Here is a 23,032-nt window from a genome sequence, read left to right as displayed (position 1 = left end):
GAGCCAGTGCAGTCAGCACATTCTTATCAGGGACAACAATTTCTAATTGTATGTTATTTTTCATTGAAAGGAAGTCTCTTCTTAGTGAAAATCCAGTTCTGGGAGAAAGTGTCATCCCTGATTAGCCTGTTTGCACTTGGACAACACTTTAGGCACATGTATTGAGACCAGTTTTCCCAAAGTGACGCTCATATCTCTAATGATATTGGCAGGCAAAATACGATCAGATAGATTCAATAGGACACAGTTCTATTGAATCTTATTATAATGATTATTCCTTAATAAAATTCATGCTAGATAACACACTGTTAACATACACAGATAAGAATGCTAAAAGATTACTAGTAGTAGTAATTCTAAGTTTTGTTCTTGTTACACAAACATGAGATTTTTTACTGAAGAAATTTTCAGTTAGAATGTTTTTCAGTACAGACTAGACCTGTTACATGTATGTAGCGCACAGAGTGCATACATATCTCTAACTGAACTACTGCAAAATGTACCTGCAAATCTTATAATAAACTGTTTCTGTAGTGCTGGTCCTTAAATTTGTATTTAAAATGACATTAATTTTGCTTTCAGAATCGGATTAGATAGGCAAAAATCAACTGGAATAAACCATTGATATTTCCTGGAAGTATATATAGAAGAAGTTTGCCAGTCATAGAAGTGCCAGCCTGAAGTGATCCCAAGCAAGGAACTACCCTTGGTAACCATGGGGTTTTTCAACCAGCTTTTGCTGTTGCTATGGAAGAACTTCACTCTCCGAAAAAGGCAAAAGGTATCAAACAAAGACAGAAAACTTTGAGGTTTCAATTAATCATTCACTACCAGCATTCAGACTTGAAACTATTGTATATGTATTGGGCTCTGGGAAAACCAGGCTTAATGCTTGTGCGTATAGTGTCATCCCAAATTAGCCTGTGCAGTCTGCTCAGGCTTATCAGAGACAACCCTTGCTGCTTTTATTGAATTTTTTACTTTAAGGAAATCCCTTAATAGGGAAAATCCCATTTAGGTGTCAAGTTTTGTCCCTTATTAGCCCGTGAGGACTGCAATTTATAAATTAAGTTTGTAAAATGTTGTATAAATTTTGTATTTAAAATTCAAATGCTACTTCATAGACTGCCATTAAAATCATGTTCCTTCTTGTGAGATTAGAAGTAGAAATGTTAATGAATAGCGTGAAACAAATGTGAAAATTGTCACTACAATGTGAACAAAGCCAGTGTTTATCAGCATATTTACTTGGAGGACAGTGTTTTAAAATGTGTCCATACAAATAAAACTTTCTTCTTGCTGGGAATGAATGAAACCTCAAGACAACCAATTTTATTAACATTTTAATGTCAGTTTTATTAGTTATTATAATCTTTCACCTTCATTGGGTAAAACAATGAAGGTCTGCTGTTTTATGTGTGACAAACCTCTTGTTTTACTTTAAGCCAAATATTTATTACATGTATTCCAATTGTGTTTATGATTGCCATTGTTTATAGTTTTGTAGAATTGTATTTATGAACTTATACAGCCATAAATTTGGACTTCAAGAGCCCATATAGTTTACAAACATGAAAAATTGTGTCTTGTGTGTGTTCTTGCATTGGCTATAAAACTTCAAATTTTCAATGCCAAATTTTGCAAGTTTGTTTGTCCTTAATTTTACCCAGTTATGTAAATTGCTATATATAGCCAGTGCATGATATCTTTTGAATAGTGTAATGGAATGGTGTGTTCTACTTTTTTACCTGAGGTTTTAAATTGCTATATATAGCCAGTGCATGATATCTTTTGAATAGTGTAATGGAATGGTGTGTTCTACTTTTTTACCTGAGGTTTTGTCAAGTAACAATATCTGAAACAAACTGAATATCTTCAATTGTTTATAATCTTTAAAAAATGTTTCGAATAATAACAACATATGTCAGGTGTTTTAATTGCCTACATTGTATATCTTAACAAACAAAATCATTTTGTTAATTCTCTGATTTATATCCATTAGGGATAATTATAAACAGAAAAATAAAAAAAAATCACCCTTACTTTATATATTTCTCCTCAATGTGATTTTGAATGTTTTTTAGCTCATCTTCATTTATGTATTTTTAGCTCATCTATTTTTTGAAAAAAAATTATGAGCTATTGTCATCACCTTGGCGTCGGCGTCGGGTTAAGTTTTGCGTTAAGGTCCACTTTTCTCATTAAGTATCAATGCTATTGCATTCAAACTTGGTACACTTACATGTACTTACTATCATGAGGGGACTGGGCAGGCAAAGTTAGATAACTCTGGCTTGCATTTTGACAGAATTATGTGCCCTTTTTATACTTAGAAAATTGAAAATTTTGGTTAAGTTTTGTGTTTAGGTCCATTTTATTCCTTAAGTATCAAAGCTATTGCTTTCATACTTGCAATGCTTACTATCATAAGGGGACTGCGCAGGCAAAGTTATGTAACTCTGACTGGCATTTTGACAGAATTATGTGCCCTTTTTATACTTAGAAAATTAAATTTTTTGTTAAGTTTTGTATTTAGGTCCACTTTTTTCCTAAAGTATCAAAGCTATTGCTTTCATAATTGCAACACTTACTAACTATCGTAAGGGGACTGTGCAGGCAAAGTTATGTAACTCTGACTGGCATTTTGACGGAATTATGGGCCCTTTATACTTGAAAATTTGGTTAAGTTTTGTGTTTTGGTCCACTTTACCCCTAAAGTATCATAGATATTGCTTTCATACTTGGAACACTCGCAAACTATCATAAGGGGACAGTAAAGGACAAGTTGCATAACTCTGGTTGTCATTTTGACGGAATTATAGCCCTTTTTTGACTTAGTAACTCTAAATATATGGTTACATTTTGCGTTTAGATCCACTTTACTTCTAAAGTATCAAGGCTATTGCTTTTAAACTTCAAATACTTTCATGTTATCATGAGGGTACTGTACCTGGCAAGTTGAATTTAACCTTGACCTTTGAATGACCCTGACTCTCAAGGTCAGATTATTAAATTTTGCTAAAATTGCCATGACTTTGTTATTTATGATTAGATTTTATTGATACAGTACAGTCCACATGTTTTCCCAAAAAAACGCGCTCCCTCCGCGGGGCATTTGTCTGCTAGAGAGTGATTCTGGGGCGGGGAAGGCGAGGTGTACTCACTTAAACGCTCGGCGTTCTGCCAAGTTAGCTAATACCCGCGGCGTTTTTTACTTAAGCCTAGTCGGCAAATGCAGACAATTTCCGTTCTTATCAGGACACCGGCGCGCGACACTGCGGTAGCAGTGTGCTACTGTGCATGCCAAAAAATAAAAACATTGTAATTAAAATTTGTTTAAATACTGTGGCTTATAAAAATAAAGATAATTGTATAAAAAATGTATATTTTTATTCACAGGTACATCTACAATATGAATGAATATACATGTACGACACGTAAAGCGTTTTGACAAATTAAAGTGATATTATGGGCATTTTTAGCTCATCTATTTTTTGAAGAAAAAAAAATGAGCTATTGTCATCACCTTGGAGTCAGCGTCCGGTTAAGTTTTGCGTTTAGGTCCACTTTTCTCATAAAGTATCAATGCTATTGCATTCAAACTTGGTACACTTACTTACTATCATGAGGGGACTGGGCAGGCAAAGTTAGATAACTCTGGCTTGCATTTTGACAGAATTATGTGCCCTTTTTATACTTAGAAAATTGAACATTTTGGTTAAGTTTTGTGTTTAGGTCCATTTTATTCCTTAAGTATCAAAGCTATTGCTTTCATACTTGCAATGCTTACTATCATAAGGGGACTGTGCAGGCAAAGTTATGTAACTCTGACTGGCATTTTGACAGAATTATGTGCCCTTTTTATACTTAGAAAATTGAAATTTTGGTTAAGTTTTGTGCTTAGGTCCACTTTTTTCCCTAAAGTAACAAAGCTATTGCTTTCATACTTGCAACACTTACTAACTTTCATAAGGGGACTGTGCAGGCAAAGTTATGTAACTCTGACTGACATTTTGGTAGAATTATTTGCCATTTTTATACTTAGAAAATTGAAAATTTGGTTAAGTTTTGTGCTTAGGTCCACTTTTTTCCCTAAAGTAACAAAGCTATTGCTTTTATACTTGCAACACTTACTAACTATCGTAAGGGGACTGTGCAGGCAAAGTTATGTAACTCTGACTGGCATTTTGACGGAATTATGGGCCCTTTATACTTGAAAATTTGGTTAAGTTTTGTTTTTTGGTCTTCTTTACCCCTAAAGTATCAAAGATATTGCTTTCATACTTGGAACACTCGCAAACTATCATAAGGGGACAGTAAAGGACAAGTTGCATAACTCTGGTTGTCATTTTGACGGAATTATGGCCCTTTTTTGACTTAGTAACTTTGAATATATGGTTACATTTTGCGTTTAGATCCAATTTACTTCTAAAGTATCAAGGCTATTGCTTCAAACTTCAAATACTTTCATGCAATTATGAGGGTACTGTACCTGGCAAGTTGAATTTTACCTTAACCTTTGAATGACCTTGACTCTCAAGGTCAAATTATTAAATTTTGCTAAAATTGCCATAACTTCTTTATTTATGATTAGATTTGTTTGATACTTTGACAAAACAACTCTTACCTGACATACCACAATAGACTCCACCCAAACCATCCCCCACGTCCCCCCGAATCCCCCCCCCCCCCCCCGAATTCCCCCTATTTTTTTTTAAAGATCATCTAATGAATGACCACCACACCCTCACACTATACCCCCCCCCTCCCCACCCCCACCCAAAAAAAATAATTTTTATTCTCCCGGTAGGGTGGCATATAGCAGTTTAACTGTCCGTCAGTATGTCAGTGTGTCAGTATGTCCGTCCATCCGAAAAAAAACTTTAACATTGGCCATAACTTTTTCACTATTGAAGATAGCAACTTGATATTGGGCATGAATGTGTATGTCATGTAGCTTCACATTTTGAGTGGTGAAAGGTCAAGGTCAGTCTTCAAGGTCAAATTTATGGCGTCTGTCTGTCCAAAAACTTTAACATTGGCCATAACTTGTTCAATATTGAAGATAGAAACTTGATTTTTGGCATGCATGTGTATCTCATGGAGCTGAACATTTTGAGTGGTGAAAGGTGAAGGTCAAGGTCATTCTTCAAGGTCAAATGTCAAAAATATGGTGTCTGTCCGTCCGAAAACTTTAACATTGGCCATAACTTTTTTAATATTGAAGATAGCAACTTGATATTTGGCATGCATGTGTATCTCATGAAGCTGCACATTTTGAGTGGTGGAAGTTCAAGATCAAGGTCATCCTTCAAGGTCAAAAAAATTAATAAATTCAAAGAGGCGTTCTCATGAAGCTGCACATTTTGAGTGGTGGAAGTTCAAGGTCAAGGTCATCCTTCAAGGTCAAGGTCATCCAGTAAGGTCAAAGGTCAATTTTTTTTATTTCAAAGCCGCGTTATGATGAAGCTGCACATTTTGAGTGGTGGAAGTTAAAGGTCAAGGTCATCCTTCAAGGTCAACAGAAAAAAATAACATTAAAGTGGCGTTTTCATGAAGCTGCACATTTTGAGTGGTGGAAGTTCAAGGTCAAGGTCATCCTTCAAGGTCAAAGGTCAAAAAAAATAATAACAAAGCAGCGTTCTCATGAAGCTGCACATGTTCAGTGGTGGAAGTTCAAGGTCAAGGTCATTCTTCAAGGTCAATGTCATCCTTCAAGGTCAAAGGTCAAAAATAAATAAATTTCAAAGGTCAAAAATAAATAAATTTCAAAGCGGCGATATCATGAAGCTGCACAGTTTGAGTGGTGGAAGTTCAAGGTCAAGGTCATCCTTCAAGGTCAAGGTCATCCTTCAAGGTCAAAGGTAAAAAAAAATGTCTCAAAGCGGCGTTCCCATAAAGCTGCACATTTTGAGTGGTGGAAGTTCGAGGTCAAGGTCATCCTTCAAGGTCAAAGGTAAAAAAAAAAAAAATCAAAGCGGTGCAATAGGGGGCATTGCGTTTTTGACGAACACATCTCTTGTTTTTTTCAAACATGGTTAAAAAACACAAATATTTATTTTTAACCAGGTTTTCCGAAGGAAAAAAATGGTTATTAGATTGGCGAATGCGGGCGGGCTGGCGGGCGGAACAAGCTTGTCCGGGCCATAACTTTGTTGTTCATTGTGAGATTTTAAAATCATTTGGCACATTCGTTAACCATCATTAGACGGTGTGTCGCGCGAAAAAATTACGTCAATATCTCCAAGGTCAAGGTCACACTTTGAGTTCAAAGGTAAAAAAAAGCCATAAATGAGCTTGTCTGGGCTATAACTTTGTCATTCATTATGAGATTTTAAAATCATTTGGCACATTTGTTCACCATCATGGGACGGTGTGTCGCACGAAAGAATCACGTCAATATCTCCAATGTCAAGGTCGCCACGACTAAAAATAGATTTATTTTAAAACAAATTTTCAAAGGGGGTTAATTTTGTTTGTTCATTTCAAAAGTTCAGTTTGAGTTGTCTCCCTTTATCAGATTTTTTTTAACAATGAAAACCTGGTTTTGTGACAATTTTGTCCCTTGTTATTATTTATATTATTTTATTTGTGAAATACCGTCCAACCATCCCACCCAAGAATCCCCCCCCCCGCTAAAAAAATTAATATTTTTTTTTGCATTTTTGGAAGATAATGTAATAAATGACCACACCCCTACAATATACACCCCTCTCCACTACACCCTTCCCTCCTTTATGATTGAAATTGAGATAGGTCCCTACACCTTAAAAAAGAAAAATAGATGAGCGGTCTGCACCCGCAAGGCGGTGCTCTTGTTCACTGTTGAATTGAGCTGAAAAGAATTATCAAGTCAAAAGAGTTAGTTAAAATGTGGTTATTCACTAATTATCTGCAACTCTTCTTTCTACCAGTTGTTTATAAAATTATATTTTATATTCGATATTTTACGTGACTCGCCCAGTCCTGTAAGCCGAAATGATCCGTAAAACAAAATAGTGTCTTTGTGTCGTCTGAACGAATCTATATACTAAAACTCAATTTAGGTTCACATCGTACATGCATGATCAGTTGTCAAACGAAAGTACGGTTGATATTCAAATTAAGGATGCAAGAGGTTACAAAAATCATCAACTGGTTAACCTTTTTTAGTAACCGGTTATTAACTGGTTAACCAAAACGCCTTAAGTAGTTAACATGATTTAGAGTACGTAAAAAATGTCATACCGCTCGAACCCTCTGTAGAAACAAAAGTAATTTCAAATTTGAAATTGCTTGCGTTGATAATATGCCACTTTTGTAATAAAATGTATTATACAATTCATTTTAATAATTTTGTAAATGTATGCTATACATTTTACTTATTTTCCTGCGTAAATGCATATGAGTAAAAAATTAAAGAACTACGCACTGTTCATTTTTACGTGTTATTAACTTACTTTTGGTTGGGCCGCTTATATTACGTTTGCGTCGTATCGCTCACAAAAATGGTGTGTTTCTTTGTTCATTCGGTTTTAATTTTTGAAACTCAAATTGGCTTAATATATAAATTTGTTTTTCCCCTTTTAATTCAACGTAAAGTGGGTCATATATGTTCAACGAATCCGCATCTCTTCTTATTCGATAATTGCATATTTTGTTGTTTGCATTTTAGCGTTTGTAGCCGATGTAGTATCGTTTGATTTTCATTATACAATTAAAAATGTGGGTAAAATAAAGGACACAAATGCAAATTAAATTAATTTTGAACGGAATGTAAGTTGAATATTTAATAAAATCAGTATATTTATTTAATAGCGAAGTAACTAAGTTATGATCTCAAATACTGATGGTTACGTATGTTTGTTAACGTACCATAGCGCGCAAATTTGAAATTGAAATTTTTTGAAATTGTTACTTATAAACACGGTATTTTCGCGAGCAATCAGTGTTGGATATTGGTTAACAAAACATAAAAAAAATACGTCCAATGTATCACGAGTTTAATAAAAAGTGTCAATTACATCTTCGCTAATAGCTCCCTCACACCGCAGTTCGCTAGTTAAATTTTAGCGAGTCAAAAAAGAACAATGGTGTCAGTTATCTTAAAGTACCCCTAGTTGTTATCACAAAGGTATTGATTAATTGCTTTATTACTTTGATTGTTGACACGTTTATTTATTATTTATTACCATCGATTATGCGGCATGTTCGTCTAACTAGTTGCCAGCGCAAGTTGGCAGTATGTCACGCGAAAAAAAGTAAAATTGTACGAATTATTCCATGAAAAAAAACATAATGAAATAATTTTCCAGGTTAACCTTTGCCCGAAAATGTAACCGGTTAACTGGTCGTTTTGGTAGGTTAACCGGTTAACCTCTTGCATTCCTAATTCAAATGCATTATTTTTCTCTTTCAGGAATATTGTTTTAGTTTGTTGATGCTGCATTAAAAATATAAGTGTTTATGAAGTGAAAACACCAAAAATAAACAACGGTTGCGATAGACACATTTAAACTGTAAGATGCCCATAATATCACTTTCATATTTAATTCATAACACATATCACACAACAATAAATGTTCCCTTAAATTTCCAAATGAGAATAATAGTTTGTAATCCGAAACACGCTTCCGATTTTTAATGTTTACACGACGTTAACAAATGCTTCCAATATACAGTCATCGTAATATATTTCGGTTAAAAGTTTCTTTGGTACTTTTAAACACAATTTTTTCGTGAATAATTTGATATTTCCTCAAAATTAATTTCAGTTGAAACACGCCGTATCTTTATCATTATCGTTTTTTAGTAGAGTAATTATTGAAACAGTTAATGTACTGTATACTGATTAAAGAGAACATCTGGACGGAACTGGATTAAGTGTTTGGCGTTATGAAAACAAGCAAAGCTTGTATATACTGACCTATTGTGTAGACTGCTGTCTGTGGTGTTTTGACAAAAGGGATTAACATGTGTGAATGTAACTCTGCCGATTTGGTCCATAATTGACCACTCGCCAGCTGTCAATCAAACTCACGAAATAATCAATAAGATTTCGTTTATTACGATCACATGGTACGACAAACAAAGACTGTTGGAGTAATGGATAAAGCGTTTTATGAAAACACAACTTAGTGGGCGGAGCGATCTCTTATTTGGCAACTGGTCAATGATAATTACCTGTAATACATTGTTTTGAATGTCATTATTTTATAAACACATGTACTTGTAAAGAATGTAATTTTTTTTGAAAATCAGGAAGTCAAACAAAGTTAAATTGATCGTTATCTCATTAAACACGGAGCTTCCTCCGCGTTGCCCAACGCTGAGGGCCGCCTCCTTGGCTTATCAATTTGCCGATTGTTAACCTCATGCATATCCCGGGACGTTCTTAATCTCCCTCCGTGGGCGTGTCTGCGGAGTAGCGAGGAACATTGGGGAAAACGCGTGGACTGTACTGTTCTTTGACAAAACAACTCTTACCTTACATACTACAATAGACTTCACCCAAACCATCCTCCATGCCCCCCACCAAAATCCCCCCCCCCCCCCCCGCCTTCCTAAAAAAAAGTAAATTTTATTTTTCATTTATTTTTTATTTTTGAAAGATCATCTTATAAATGAACACACCCTCACACTATTCCTCCCCCCCCCCCCCCCCCCCCCCCCCCCTAAAACAAGGTTAAAAAAACAAAATATTTATTTTTATTATTTTATTTTTGAAAGACCATCCAACTATCCCACCGAAGAATCCCCTCCCCCCCCCAAAAAAAAATTTTGTTTTTATATATTTTTGGCATTTTTAATTCTTATTTTTGGAAGATAATGTAATAAATTACCACACATCCACACTATACACCCCTCTCCACCCCACCACTCCATCTTTTTTGATTGAAGTATTGAGATAGGTCCCTTCACCTTTTAAAGGAAAAATAGATGAGCGGTCTGCAACCGCAAGGCAGTGCTCTTGTTATATAATTTTAATTCTATTTCTTTAGGTTTCTCAACAAAAAAATTGAATACTCAAACAAATAATCACAATTTGAGAAAGCCTTTTGTGGGGAAATTTTAATTTTTAATGTTGTTTAATTATGAAAAAAATATTTAAATACTTCTCCTGTGCAATTATAATTTAAGTCCAAATTATATTGTGTGATATGTATATGGATTTTCTAAGCATCCACAGATTGGTGCCATAATATTGGTTTTTTAGCTGATCTCTGGGAAAATGGACTAAATGCATTTCCCAGATAAGCTTGCACAGGCCACTCAGGTTAATCAGGGACGACTCTTTCCACTTTTTGGAATTTTTCGTTTAAAGGCAGTTTCTTCTAAACGAAAATCCAGTTTGGGCGGAAAGTGTCATCCCTGATTAGCAGGTATGTATTGCACAGGCTAATCTGTGATGACACTACGCTTTTGCATTTAGACCCGTTTTCGCAGAACTTTTGATCTTTACATTCAGTAAACATAAGAATTGTTCAACCATTTCAGTGTTATGTGTTATGGAATGGAATGTTTCTTTTTATTTCAGTTACGACTTGCTGCCGAGATAATATTTCCCCTGGCACTGTTCCTAATTCTTGTGATAGTGAGGACAACCAAGCCGGACCTTAAAGTGAAGCATGCAGAATGTAAGATTATTAGCATCAATCCTCTCTCTGGGAAAACAGGACACTATACACTTTTAATGTTTTGTGTGTGTGTGTTAAGGGAGTTTAGGCTAAAAGTATCATCCCTGATTAGCCTGTGGTATGAAAATTTTAGGCACATGCAAAAACAAATGTTAAGCCCAGAGTGAGGCCCATTTATTATTTCAATGGCATCTACTGTTGCTGGAGGCACATAGAGATTGTTCCGTTCGTCTTTTTGTCCGTCCATGCTTACAAGGTTTATCCAAAATGACAGGTTTCATTTAAATTAAATTATGCTTTGTACAAAATTGTGATACTTGCAAAGAAGTTTTCTTTCAAAGGGGCCTTGTCACAGATTTTGGCATGTTTTGAAGTTTGTCATTAAATGCTTGACATTGGTTAATGTAAACATAGGATCTAAAACGCTCCAGTAAAAAATCAAGAATAGAATTTAAAAAATAAAAAAGTAACCCTCAGCAGGGCTCCAACCACTGACTGCTGGAGTCATGGGGTAAAAAGTCTACCACTTAGACCACTCTGCCATCCGTCCTCACACAATGAAGGATGTATTTTATACTTTATATAAGCAATCCTCATAGTTTCACAAAATATAACGACAACAACAGAACTCTCCACATTATTAAATTGTTTCGTGTTGCAACGCTTTATAATTTTCAGATGTTTAAATCGTCAAAAGATGCATATAATGGCCATTTTAGAGCATGATAAATGTTCAGTATTACTGTTTCCTCACAAATAACTTTAAAGAAAGTTTGCACATCTGAAACAAATTTGTTCAATTTTGTCAATTTACTAAAATGTGAAAAGGCCCCTTTAACACTATCAATACACCCTCACCGCCATTACCTTATTTTGACCTAACATTGACCTTTTTGCCTTGGACTAATTCAGCAGGTACAAATTCTTAGTTAAACAAAAATAATGCATTTTAGTCTAACATCAATTTTATTATCTAAAAATCTTTGAGACATGGAGTGATGTTATGCATGAACACTCTAAACAAAGCCACATTATCTGACCTCATTTTTACCGAGGCATTGACTTTATTTTGGACTTAATCATACACGGTCGAATTTCTTTGTTAACCCAAATAACTGTCCTTTTAACATCAAAACTAGTTACAAAAATACCTTGATACTTCCATCAAACACTCGGCCGACTCGAATCATCTGACCTAATTTTGACCTTGAAAATTGACCTTTTCTTTGGAATACAAGGTCAAACTTCTTGGTTAAACCAAATGACTGTTTTCAATACTATTGATATGCGCTGCATATCAGGACAATGACAATGAACTTTAAAACCAAACACTAACTTTTAACATGATCTTTTAACTGTTACCTTTTAATCTGTTGTTCATCTGTATAATTCCTTTTTATTCACCTGAGCATATACACAGGGCATATGACAGCCAAAACATATAATATATGCATTACGGCCTGTATTATTCACGACCATTTTACACATAAACAATATTCTGGTTGTACGCCTGTGGATTATTTTTATTTCGTTTCCGAATAACTTGTCCGAATTTAAGTGCTGTCACCTGCCTCGTGATTTTCACTGTTGTTGTATTTGTATTTAAATCTCATCTTTAGTACTATGTAAAACATTATTATGTATATTACATTACTGCTGAGTAATAATGACCACAGTAACATATTAACAGTTATTTTACGATAAAACTTAACTTGTCCATGAGACGCCGGTTCATTGTCAGCCATTTGTTGCAGTGCTTTATGGTCAGATGAGTCATCTCTTTTAAAATAGCTTTCTTCACTATGTCTTATTTTAGATCAACAGTAATGTTTACATGTTCTAGTATTTGACCATTTTGTATTCGTCGTTTAAAGAGACACATCGACTCTGATTATTTTCAATTCTTGAAGCCATTTTCTCAAGTGCTAGACGTTGCTTAGTGAGCGTTCTAATTCCGACCAGTTGGTCGCCCCGATTCGGACATTTTTGGGGCGCCCATGGCCAACTGGCCCGCTCAATGACCAATTATGGCCTTAAATAACCTTGTTTGGCCACATTTGCCCATACGCTAGTATAAAAGGACGACCAATTTTTGGTCATCAGCTCAGTTCCATCACGAAAACTTAAAGGCAGGTCCTTTTATAAAATTAACAGCAAAAGCTTTATATTCACTTATATTTATTTGAAAGAGCTCATTTAACATCATACATAAAGTTCTTACCTGTGGCATTTCATTACAACATTTGGAAGCATTTATTGTCATTTGATGTACTTAAAATTGGTGCCATTATCGATTGTGAAAGACTCATAAATTAAACAAGTAAACTTGTAACACTTCAAATAATTAACTGTAGGAAATCTAATGCTCAGATGAAAATATACCAACTGCCTTTATAAGAATATATAAACAGGTACTAATGTAATGATTTTTGAGTTGCATACAGAATTGATTATTTTGTTCAACGTGCGACAATAAAAGTTAATAACTTTTCGAACAGTGTTGTTTGCATTTCTCATATGTTTAAAAGTGCAGCATGGACGGCTGAAAAGTCAGTGTATTACTCGTACGTACACAAGCGTTCACAGGGGGAACGTAACACTACTTTTTGAAAAGCTTTGATACATTCATTAAACACTTGGCACACTCACATAACCTGACTTTATTTTGACCTTGACCTAATTGGACTAAGTTTGATTAAAATGTGCGAATTAATCTATACTAACAAAGCTTCCACTGGGGCATTAGCATCTAGTATATAGTTATACATACTTAAGTTGCCACTTGAGCCTTTTTTTCAGCAGTATGCTTCTTAGTACTAAATTCTCCAGTGGTAGCCCATACAAATATGCCCATGATGGGCCTGGGCTAAAATCCTTTTTAAAGCACATTTTGTATTACCTTTTTATGCCCCCCTTCGAAGAAGAGGGGGTATATTGCTTTGCTCATGTCGGTCTGTCGGTCGGTCTGTCGGTCTGTCGGTCTGTCCGTCCACCAGGTGGTTGTCAGACGATAACTCAAGAACGCTTGTGCCTAGGATCATGAAACTTCATAGGTACATTGATCATGACTAGCAGATGACCCCTATTGATTTTGAGGTCACTAGGTCAAAGGTCAAGGTCACGGTGACTCGAAATAGTAAAATGTTTTTTTGAATGATAATTTTAGAATGCATACGCGGCCAACAGGGCACACTCTGAACAATATTACTGAAGCAACTGGTCTGTAATCCTAAATCTATAATTATCAGTCCAATGAAACATCATCCTTTTAGTAAAATACAGTGGATCCGTAAAAATATTATCAGAATATGAGAAATTTTTGTATATTTTGTATATTAAATATTGTGTTAATGTTTAATTTTGTTGATTAATATAAATATAAGCAGGACAGGGGAGGTAATACACTACAGGGGAAACAAATGCAATAAGTTTAAATTTATTGTTACAGATTTGCCTCCCTTGTAATATATTTAAATTTTACCAAGTGTAAGGCTAACTGCATTTTTGTAATGCATACTACTACTACTACTACTACTACTACTACTACTACTACTACTACTACTACTACTACTACTACTGCTGCTACTACTGCTGCTGCTGCTGCTGCTGCTACTACTACTACTACTTCTACTACTACTACTACTACTACTACTACTACTACTACTACTACTACTACTACTACTACTACTACTACTACTACTACTTCTACTGCTACTACTACTACTACTACTACTACTCTACTACTACTACTACTACTACTACTACTACTACTACTACTACTACTACTACTATTACTACTACTACTACTACTACTACTACTACTACTACTACTACTACTACTACTACTACTACTACTACTACTACTACTACTACTTCTACTACTGCTCTACTACTACTACTACTACTACTACTACTACTACTACTACTACTACTACTTCTACTACTACTACTACTACTACTACTACTCTACTACTACTACTACTACTACTACTATTTCTTTTGCTACCACCACCACCACCTACTACTACTACTACTCTATTACTACTACTACTACTACTACTACTACTACTACTACTACTACTACTACTACTACTACTACTACTACTTCTACTACTACTACTTCTACTACTACTACAACTACTACTACTTCTACTACTACTCTACTACTACTACTTGTACTACTACTACTACTACTACTACTACTACTACTTCTTCCACCACCACCACCACCACCACCACCACCACCACCACCACCACCACCACCACCACCACCACCCACAGTGACAAAAAACGTATTCAGTAACGAAAAACGTATTCACACAATGGCTGCTACTACAACTTATAGCCCATATAGGGGGGCATGCATGTTTTACAAACAGACCTTGTTTAATATCATTATTTTGTAAGATCATTAAAAATATTTTATTTGCTTGTCAAAATATTTTATGGCATTTTTCAAACATTCGAAAGTGGGTCTTTTTAATGAGATTATTATTACTTTACCTGATAAGTCTGCAGTGCATTCAACAATTTCTTGAACACGTATGCCATAACACTCTTGCAGGCCACTTTGATGGGAAGGCTATGCCTTCTGCCGGCATACTTCCATTCCTGCAATCATTGGTCTGTACATTCGACAACGAGTGTCAAAATTCATCCACCCCCAATGAGCGTCCAAACATCGCGAACCCTTTCCAGAACACAGAGTAAGTCTTATAAGTTGTTTCTTAGATGGAAATGTTAATGTACCTTCATCAAGAGTTAAGTTATCAATTTGACCTGTTAAATATTTTACATTATTTTTCAGTGTATGCCTATACAGCTGGACTTAAAGTTTTTGAGACAAATCTCTTTTGAATTCTTACTTCTGCATAAATATGGATTCCAGTCTGTCTGATATTTATCAGACAAATCTGTGTTTATTTGTCTCATCTACATTACTACATATTCCAGTGTGAAATTTTTGTATCATACAAATCTTTGTGAATTTCTCAAAGTCCAATAATTGCCATGAAGTAATGGGTATGGTGTCCGCCTAGCAACCAGGAGTTCTCTGGTTCATTCCCCACTGCAGCAGTATTCTTAAGATCTCCCAAAAAGACAAACAGTACTGGCTCTACCCAGGAAATGCATTAACCCTTTGCATGCTGGGAAATTTGTCGTCTGCTAAAATGTTGTCTGCTAAATTTCTAAAATTAGCATTTTCTTTCCACTATAGTAGTGGGGGACATATTGTTTTTGCCCTGTCTGTTGGTTGGTTGGTCTGTTGGTTGGTTTGTTGGTCTGTTGGTTGGTTTGCACCAACTTTAACATTTTGCAATAACTTTTGCTATATTGAAGATAGCAACTTCATATTTGGCATGCATGTGTATCTCATGAAGCTGCACATTTTGAGTGGTGCAAGGTCAAGGTCATCCTTCAAGGTCAGAGGTCAAATATATGTGGCCAAAATCGCTCATTTTATAAATACTTTTGCAATATTGAAGATAGCAACTTGATATTTGGCATGCATGTGTATCTCATGGAGCTGCATATTTTGAGTGGTGAAAGGTCAAGGTCATCCTTCAAGGTCAGAGGTCAAATATATGTGGCCCAAATCGCTTATTTTATAAATATTTTAGCAATATTGAAGATAGCAACTTGATATTTGGCATGCATGTGTATCTCATGGAGCTGCAGATTTTGAGTGGTGAAAGGTCAAGGTCATCCTTCAAGGTAAGAGGTCAAATATATGTGGCCCAAATCGCTTATTTTATGAATACTTTTGCAATTTTGAAGATAGCAACTTGATATTTGGCATGCATGTGTATCTCATGGAGCTGCACATTTTTAGTGGTGAAAGGTCAAGGTCAAGGTCATCCTTCAAGGTCAAATATATGGGTCAAAATTGCTCATGTAATGTCACTTCGGCAATATTGAAGCTAGCAATTTTATATTTGAAATGCTATGTATCTCAAGGAGCTGCACATTTTGAGTGGTGAAGGGTCAAGGTCAAGGTCATCCTTCAATGTCAAACGTCATATAGGGGAACATTGTGTTTCACAAACACATTTTGTTTTCAAAGAATACTATCAGAATAGCAAACAGTTTGGATCTTGATGAGACACCACGTTCTGTGGCGTCTCATCTGGATCCAAACTGTTTGCAAAGGCCTTTAAAATTCGGTTCCAGGCTGAAAGGGTTAAACATACTGATTTCAGTCTGGCAAAGGTTTAATCATACAAATCTTTTTGAATTTCTCACATCTCCATGACCACTGATTTCAGTCTGACAGAGGCACTGAATGCCCTGGAGGCCATCTTGGAGAACAACGTGGACACACTGCTCATTGACGACCTCGTGAAAGAGTTCACGCTATACGGGGAACTTGTGCGAATTGTGCAGAGTGGACAGGCTAACGGTAGATACAACAATTCAGTTTTGAAAAATACATTTGAGTCTCCCGCTTGGAAAATGGGTTTAATTCATGTATGTAAATTGTTTTCCCAGATTAGCCTGTGCAATCTTTATGTGATCTCAATTTTGAAGATTGTCAACTCACAAAAAATATATCATATTGTTAGTCATAATTTTGTATCACGTTTATTTCAGTAGATAATTATTTGGTATGTGAATGTGTGTGGAAAGAATGCTTTACAATCCCAGGAAAGGTGATGTGTTTTGATAGTTATACAATCATATTTTATTTTATTTGAAAGGTTCGCTGACTGTTGGGAAATACCTGATTGACGTTCAGAATCTAACACAGTCTCTTGAGAGTCAGGGTCTATCAACCAACACAACCAACTGGTTGATAGCTGCTGTCAGCAACCGCACGGTACGTTGATGGTTTTGTTTTCATAAAGCACCATTTGGAATAGTATGTCATACACAGGTATTTTTAACATTAAAACGTTAAAGCAATTAATTAATATATTCTTACTATTAAGTATTTTGCAATATTGGTTAACCGAGATGATTGGTTTCAGATAGAAATATTTTATCAGAGCTTGTATTCACAAACATATTCTTAGACTTAACAATACAGAATAGTCTAAGACTGAATAAAAAATACCTAATTGTTTGAATATATACAGGCTGAAAATGATGCTTATATCATTAACATATTATCCTTAACAAAGAATTATACATTTGAAGGTGTTAGTAAATGCCATGCTACATTTTTCTTTCAAGTACTTGAAGAAGATAGCATTCTTAAGAATAATCTTTATTTTAAGATTTTGAATTTGGGCCATTAAATTATCTTCTAAAGATTACCCACTGGAGTCTGCCTCCAGTTTGGTTCCACACGTTCAGGTTTATTTTCATGTTTTTTTTACTGTGTCTTTAGAAACAAACTTATCTTACTGTGATAGAAATAAGGTAGGGTCAATGATTTGTTTTCATGCATGCTGCTGTAATTGGTATATTTTCATAGTATTAAATGACTGTTGTTTTATACAACTTGTAAGAAATAAAGGTCATAAAAAATTCAGCAATACGCAAACCATACCATTTAGAACAGAAAACTTTGGGTGTCTTACCTGTACAAAGCTAAAAGAAATGTTTAAAAGGAAAGAAAGTTAGAATAGCTTCTTTTGAAATGGTACACATTTAATGGTATATTAGTAAGGGTTGATAAAGTCTATTATTCTTCTAATAATTTGGAATACAAAATTTGACCATAATGCAAAAAATTGTTTCATATTTTTTGTTTGCACTTTGTATGTTTTATTTATATCCTTAAAAGCTAAAATCCGATAATAAAATATATTTATATTATTCATTTCAGATTTTAGACCAGGGGTTGAACACAATAGACATCCTTCTTATTGTGGACTCGTTTCTCGAAAACGTACCGGGTTCCATTGCATCGGGCAACACTCTTGATCAAACTCTGAATGCCACCATTGACAACGTGCGGACGAACATTTGCGATGAGGATCGACTGGATGAAATCCTTCACTTCCCCAACAAGACTGTGTCAGACTGGGTCCACGATGAGTTGTGTAATCTGACCGTGACGCAGTTCCAAAACGTCTTTGAAACATTTCTAGAAGATTTCAATACTACTGGATTTCTTGAATCTGTAAGTAGTGTAGTACTGTAAAAATGAATACTGGCTATGCATATTGTAAAATCATTATTATTATTTGTAAGACATACATTTTTGTTGATTTCGTGCATTGACCAAACACATTGGAAAATGACCGAAGCAAATTCCACTTTTTTTCCCAAAATAAAAAATCAACTAATTTACGTGTCCGTGAAAAATTCATTTTTTTCATTTTATTCCAACAAATATAAATACAGAATTTGGATGTTTTCATAGCTTATAATAGGTCCTTAAGTTTGTTTGCACAGGAGCCTGTCTTTGACAATATCTCAATTGTAAAAAGCCTTTTTAAACAAGTAACAGTTTCCCATGTATGAAAAATAATTAATTACTTGCTAACTAGGCTATAGATTTAATTTTATCTATGCCAATTAGAATATATCTGTTGGTTACAAGGTCGAAATCGTCTTTTTTGCGCTTTAAAACTTAAAAATAATCGCGTTTGTCGAAATGGACGTATTCGTATAGAAATCCTTCTTTTGGTTTTAAAAGTGGTACCGTTTGAAAAATAATAAATTACTTGCTAACTAGGCTATAGATTTAATGACAATTTTGCACACTTTCAAATTGCATCTATATTTATTAATTAACATGTATTTCATTTCAAGGTCAGAGGCAAAGTGTGTGGCTTTAAACAAACCAGTATTATCAATTTATGTATTTTCTAGTGATAGGTAATAATGTTAGTATAAAAAACCCGCCTATTATAAGTTGTGATATAATATATAAAAATTGATGAGAAATGAACATTGTTTGGCATGAATCTCGATACATTTAGATGAATTGTACAATAGTAATTGTACTTTGAACTTTCATTTGATTTCAGGGGAGGATGAACTGTATTCTTTATCATGACATTAAGTTGAAGAAAAAGGAAAAATCCATTCAATCAAAATGTTATAAATCAAAAGCATGAAGATATACAGGATCATGAATTGTTGTGCTATGATCACTGTTCATTTCTATTACATCGATCAATTGAAAACTGTCATAGAAAAATTATGGAATTTCGTTTCAAAAGTTCTGTATGAGCATTTGTCTGTTCTTTCAGTTGAGTGACTTTGTTCAACAGAACACAGGTCGGGATATACGGCAGGAGCTTATTGGGGAGGTCCTTGAACTGTATCTTGCGGTAGGTATTTGCCACCTTTGTTTTCTTAACCCTTTACCACTTAGATACGTATTTTGACGTGTTTGTAGTCCCTTAGAAAGTTACATTTAATGAAATACCTTTCTTACTAGATTGAAGTTTCAAAGGCTTCATTTCCGACCCTTAGATACTGATGAGCAGCAAAAAGCATAAAACCTGGACAGACTGCGAGTTACTCGCAGGCTGTTCTGGTTTTATGCTGTTTGCACATAGACATTTTTTACTTTGCCTCTGAGTGGGAAAGGGTTAAACCATTCCTGCTCAGAAGCAAAGTGAAAATGGCAAAATGAAACCAGCATTAAGTCAAGAACCCGCAGGCTCTTCAGGTTGATGCTGTTTGCTCAACATCAGTATCTAAGATTTTGCAATAAAGCCTGTAAAACTTGAATCTAGTAAGAAAGGTCATACATTTAATTTGATTGTCTAAGGGATTAGAAACTTTTTAAAATGTGTATCTGAGTGATCAAGAGTTAACAATGTGATTTGATTGGGGGTATGCTCAGTCATTTTAGAAACATTCCTATTTGAAATAGACATAAAAATATGTATACTGTCATCATTTTTTCCGTGTGGGCCAATACAAATTTATATAGTCAATGAGTGAAAATGTTACTGTATATTCTCTTATAAACAAAAAGGGGTCCGTACATGTCAAAAAAGACATTATTTTATTTATGTATCACCATTAAACAATTATAATAATTTGATTGTGTAGCTCATTATTCAATTATTCACCATAGGCATGTATTTGCATTGCCTGTTTAAGCAAACAAAATTATTATGCCCCCTTCGAAGAAGGAGTATATTGTTTTGCTGGATGTTTGTCTGTCTGTCTCGCAGTCGGTCTTTCTGGCGGAAGACCAGTTTGTTTCCAATCAATTACATGTGAATAGATTGATCAATTGGCTTTATACTTCCCATGTGCATCGGCCTTGGACTGTAGATGACATCTATTGAAATTGGGGTCACTAGATCAAAGATCAAGTCATTGTCACAATGAGTGGGAAAATCGTTTCCGATTAGTGACTCGTCAACACATTTTTGACCGATTGAATTGACACTACACATGTGCATTGCCCTGGACAGTATATGACCACTATTGAATTGGGGTCACTAGGTCAAAGGTCAAGTCACTGTCACAATGAGTGTGAAAATCGTTTCCAATCAATAACTCGTCAAGCATTTGACTGATTGACTTGATACTTCTTATGTGTATTGGCCTTGGAAAGTAGATGACCCCTATTGAAATTGGGGTGACTGGTTCAAAGGTCAAGGTCACTGTGACACAAAATATCCTGTGTCAAGGCCTGTTAGGGGTGGGGGGCATAAGTCTCCGACCACGGAGCTCTTGTTAATTTGTCATGGAATTTGTGTTTCTTGTTTAAAAGGGTTTTTATTTCTGAATATATGGTATTGATGAATGACTGAGTAAGTTCTGATGAACACCATGCTTAACAATATTGTTTAGTGTTGCATTCATTGATGGGCAGAATTATTTTAAGTCATGCTTCATGATGACTAAATTACATAATTAAATTTTCAGTTGAGGGGAAACACTTCTTGGCAGCAACCATTCTATGCCTTGTACAATGTGGCCATGGATATTCGCAACCAGACGGCCAATATGGCCCTGAACACCACGATGAGCTCTGCCTACGAACTTCTCGGGACATTTGTGTGTGGGAGAAACGGGTCACTATTTAGCGTGAATGCAAACGAGGCAAACAAGATGGATGCAAACAACAAAATCCCTGTTAATCAAGACCTTACTAAAAGTAAACACTTTTGTTGATGGGATTTACGTTTGTAATTTTGAATATTTTTTGGTTATATTCTGTAAAAAAAGTTATCGCCACTTTTTCATAACGTCGGTTAATCTGCCCTTATTGTTTATTACAAGCATTTATAAAACCTTACAACTAAATTAATGCCATTGACTATATTATTACTTGTATTACTATGAATTACAAGAAGAAACTTCATTAGCCTTAATATCCATTATTTTTATATAAATAACTTTGTTCCATATAATAAAAAACACAGGTGACCAAAATAATTAAATAACGTTAACATAACTGTTACAGTAGACTGCATAAATTTTTCAGATGTATTAATTTATACATAGAACCAAAAAACCGAAGAAATGGATTGTTAGAGATATATATTTTTATAAAACTTTATTTCAACCCATTAACCAAAGTCAGAATTGTTGACAGTTTCATATGGTCGCCAACATATATGACAATATGAAAATAACATTTACATGCAGAGCACTAAATCCTCCTTCCAAACAAGATCTGTATTTGTTGAAATAACACATTTCTTTTCTTATTCATGTTAAATTTCATCATGATTGAGGACAGATGGTGTTTGAAAGTTCAGAAATTAAATCCAAAAAAAGTATTTTGTTTTACCATGCTGTAGATTAAACACGTTTTAAAATCAAATGAAATCACATTTCTGCATCAAAAATATATTTGAGTTTTAAATTTTCGTAGTTATTTTGAATTAAAAATTACTTTTGTTGCAAAAAGTTAATTCCTAAAGAATTCAGAAGATTTAAAATAAATAATGCTGATTTTTATTTCATGATTAAAAGATTAGCGCAGACTACAATTTTAGTGTCAGGAATGAAATTCGCCACTTAGAAAATGTTGTCGCCACTTTTGAAAATGTGTCTCACTTTGGGACAGTGGCGATCGGCAGCAAAACCCCTGACTAAAAATTATTCTCCACCATGACAAGCAGACACCAGCATTTAAGCAAATTTTTTCTTACGATGTTTCACAACATTGCCTATTGCAGATAAAAACTTTATTAGCCACATGCAGGAATAAATAATATAAATGATGGGACTGAATACTCTGAAATTTATATAATAATGCAACTGAATATCTTGAAATTAACATAATGATGTGACTGAATAGCCTGAAATTAATATAATGATTAAACTGGATATCTTAAAATAAATATATAATGATGAGCTTGAATGTAGTGAAATTAATAAAAACTTAATGGGACTGAATAATATGCTGAAATAAATATAATGACAAACTGAATATCCTGAAATTAATATAAGAATGGTACTGACTATCCTGTAATTAATATAATGATGGACTGATTATCCTAAAATTATAATACAAATGTTTATAATATCATAGAATTAATATA

The 23,032-nt window shown here is 34.6% G+C and overlaps 1 protein-coding gene across 4 annotated transcripts in view; it reads left to right on the top strand.

The window, feature by feature from the left end:
- LOC127880794 (phospholipid-transporting ATPase ABCA1-like) overlaps positions 1 to 23,032 on the top strand; it is a 128,500-nt gene that overhangs the window by 18,339 nt on the left and 87,129 nt on the right. For all 4 annotated transcript variants that reach the window (XM_052428211.1, XM_052428212.1, XM_052428213.1 and 1 more), the window contains exons 2-9: positions 583 to 781; positions 10,517 to 10,616; positions 15,181 to 15,322; positions 16,883 to 17,016; positions 17,315 to 17,433; positions 18,388 to 18,684; positions 19,763 to 19,843; positions 21,405 to 21,636. In XM_052428211.1, coding sequence (XP_052284171.1) covers positions 716 to 781; positions 10,517 to 10,616; positions 15,181 to 15,322; positions 16,883 to 17,016; positions 17,315 to 17,433; positions 18,388 to 18,684; positions 19,763 to 19,843; positions 21,405 to 21,636 — 1,171 coding nt within the window. In that variant the 5' untranslated portion in view covers positions 583 to 715. The remainder of the gene's footprint in view (positions 1 to 582; positions 782 to 10,516; positions 10,617 to 15,180; positions 15,323 to 16,882; positions 17,017 to 17,314; positions 17,434 to 18,387; positions 18,685 to 19,762; positions 19,844 to 21,404; positions 21,637 to 23,032) is intronic.

Source organism: Dreissena polymorpha, chromosome 5 (genome assembly GCF_020536995.1).
Source record: "Dreissena polymorpha isolate Duluth1 chromosome 5, UMN_Dpol_1.0, whole genome shotgun sequence".
In the NCBI taxonomy this organism is placed as follows: domain Eukaryota; kingdom Metazoa; phylum Mollusca; class Bivalvia; order Myida; family Dreissenidae; genus Dreissena; species Dreissena polymorpha.
This window is presented reverse-complemented; position numbering and strand designations above follow the sequence as displayed.